Source organism: Cornus florida, unplaced genomic scaffold (assembly GCF_030987335.1).
Source record: "Cornus florida cultivar Cherokee Brave unplaced genomic scaffold, ASM3098733v1 CherokeeBrave_3.0.0_Hap2_Chr05, whole genome shotgun sequence".
Classification (NCBI taxonomy): domain Eukaryota; kingdom Viridiplantae; phylum Streptophyta; class Magnoliopsida; order Cornales; family Cornaceae; genus Cornus; species Cornus florida.
The window spans coordinates 111,050,157-111,052,390 of NW_026775575.1; the positions used below are offsets into that span (position 1 = coordinate 111,050,157).

Below are 2,234 nucleotides of genomic sequence, written 5' to 3' on the forward strand. Positions count from 1 at the left end.
TCCTCAAAAAGAATAATACATTTTATTGAACCAAGGAGCTAAGGGTGTGTTTAGGTGGGAAAATAATATTGATGGGTTTTGAACAGCTAGAACTTCAAACAATACACACCATACTTAATAAAGCAAATAAGGTATTAAGTGTCCAATCTTATCGTCTTCAATCTACGTGATAATATTTATAATCACTACCATTCTTTTACTTGATCCCGTCTAACTTGAGTGATAAATAAATTAAATCTTTAAAATAATCAATTATTAAAATAGATGCCATACTACTAATTAAAAAGAATTATTTTATGCTATTAGGCACAAATACAAAAAAAAAAAAAAAAATTAACCATTCACAAAAATTGTAGCCTATTTGAAGCAAAAATAATGGAAGATTTAATGATTTTAAGTAGACAATTGACTTTGAAAATAGTTGCTCATGTTATTAATTTTGTCATCTTCAGGTGGAGTTTATTAGACTTGTCTGCACTTTAGTTTGATCATCAATATGTTTTTTTTAGTGTAATTAATTTTGGGCTGCAAGTAATTACAAGACAAAGAAACGGTCGTATGAAGTCAAAAGCGTAAATAATGTAAAATAACTAGGCAACAATGGAAGTTGGCGAAAATTAGGCGGTGGAGCTACACGTGACGACATTTCGAATCCCGACATCTACCTCGTCAACACGGAATTACTCTCTCTGGTCCCCACTCCCCAAACACCTTGTGATTCGGTCACTTAATCAAGCGGCTTCGCCGTCGGTGCCGCCCTCAATAAAAAAAATAATATAATCCCAAAATTTTACTCTGCACGCGTCCTCTTGGAGGACACATCTGATCCTTTCTTACCAGCCGTTTGATCAAAAAGACTCATATCATGATTCGTGCGTATTGTGTGAGAATCTTAAGGACAGAGGCAGGAGCCCATGCTGCTTCTCATCATCAACGCTGCCTCTTTCAACTTCTCACACGCAGTCCGTACAGTAAGTGGGCCCCTCAAGCCTGCTAAAATACGCCTCATAATCATGCGCATCGAAGTATTCGAGTTTGGTCGGCAGTTGAGTAAAGACGGACGGACGAAACGTTATATATATATATACACACACTATATAATAAAATAAGATAAACACAAACAAATGATTCATTCTTGTAATTGACAAAATAAGAAAAACATAAACAAATGATTCATTGTCTTCTATTGAATTGTTTTATAGAAACAAAAACAGCGATCAACGGTGATAGATTAGATTCCATTAACCAACATCTGAGAAACCATTTATTCCTCAGTTGCAAAAAAGGAGACATTGGTTTATCTATTTACATAAATATATATATATCTAAATAACAGCACATCGATGCAATGTCAGGCTGCGTTTTCTCTCTCTAGTTTTCTCCCTACTCTTTTTTTTTTTTTTTTTTAATATTTTGAAACCAAAAAAGAAAAAGAAAAGATGAATGGAGTCCGAAAACTGTAAACAGACGATGAAAGATCAGAGCCTCCGGCGGCGACGGAGTTTCCGGCTAGATCAGACGACTTCCGGGGGAGGAAGGTTGAGATCAGGAATGTTGAGATTGATATTGAGGAGCGCTCTAGGTGGACTGCGGTCGGAGTAATTGAAATCAACAACGGAAGAGGAATCGGAGTCGCTCTGGACACCGCCAGCGATTGTGTGAGGTAAGTCTGCAATCGATCGGTTGATTCTGAACATGTTGAGATGCTTATTCATGACATCAGACCGCGAAATCGCGTCGAGAAAGAGCACGGGACTCGCCGTCGGAAGAACGCCGAGGTTGAGGTCGAGTGACGGCTGCAGAAGCGGAGCTGCGGCGGTCGGCGGCGTAGAACTGGAGGACTCGACGGTGCTGCTCTGGCTAGGGCTCCGAGCGTTGCTGACGGCAGTGAGTTCCACGGGGGCAGGGAAGTTGGTCTTTGCCTTGGCGCCGCGGAACTCACGCGCCGCCGCGTCGTAGGCACGCGCTGCCTCCTCGGCCGTGTCGAAGGTGCCCAGCCAGACGCGGCTCTTCTTGCCGGGATCTCTGATCTCGGCGGCGTATCGGCCCCAAGGCCTCTTCCTCACGCCTCTAAAACGCGTCTCTTTGCTGTTAACTCCTCCGATACCGCAATTAACGGCGTTCGGCGATTGTTTTTCTCTCGGCGCCATATTTTATGTGTTGTATTTTTGTATCTATTTGGCGAAGGAAGGGAGAGGAGAGGAGAAGGAGAGGGTAGGTTATGAAGAGGGAAG

At 41.9% G+C, this 2,234-nt stretch overlaps 1 protein-coding gene across 1 annotated transcript; it reads right to left on the reverse strand.

Moving 5' to 3' along the window:
- Positions 1-1,161: 1,161 nt before the first annotated feature.
- LOC132308571 (ethylene-responsive transcription factor 4) lies at positions 1,162-2,234 on the reverse strand. Its single transcript, XM_059806689.1, has one exon. It carries the CDS (start codon positions 2,148-2,150, stop codon positions 1,515-1,517), a length of 636 nt encoding a protein of 211 aa, XP_059662672.1. The 5' UTR covers positions 2,151-2,234; the 3' UTR covers positions 1,162-1,514.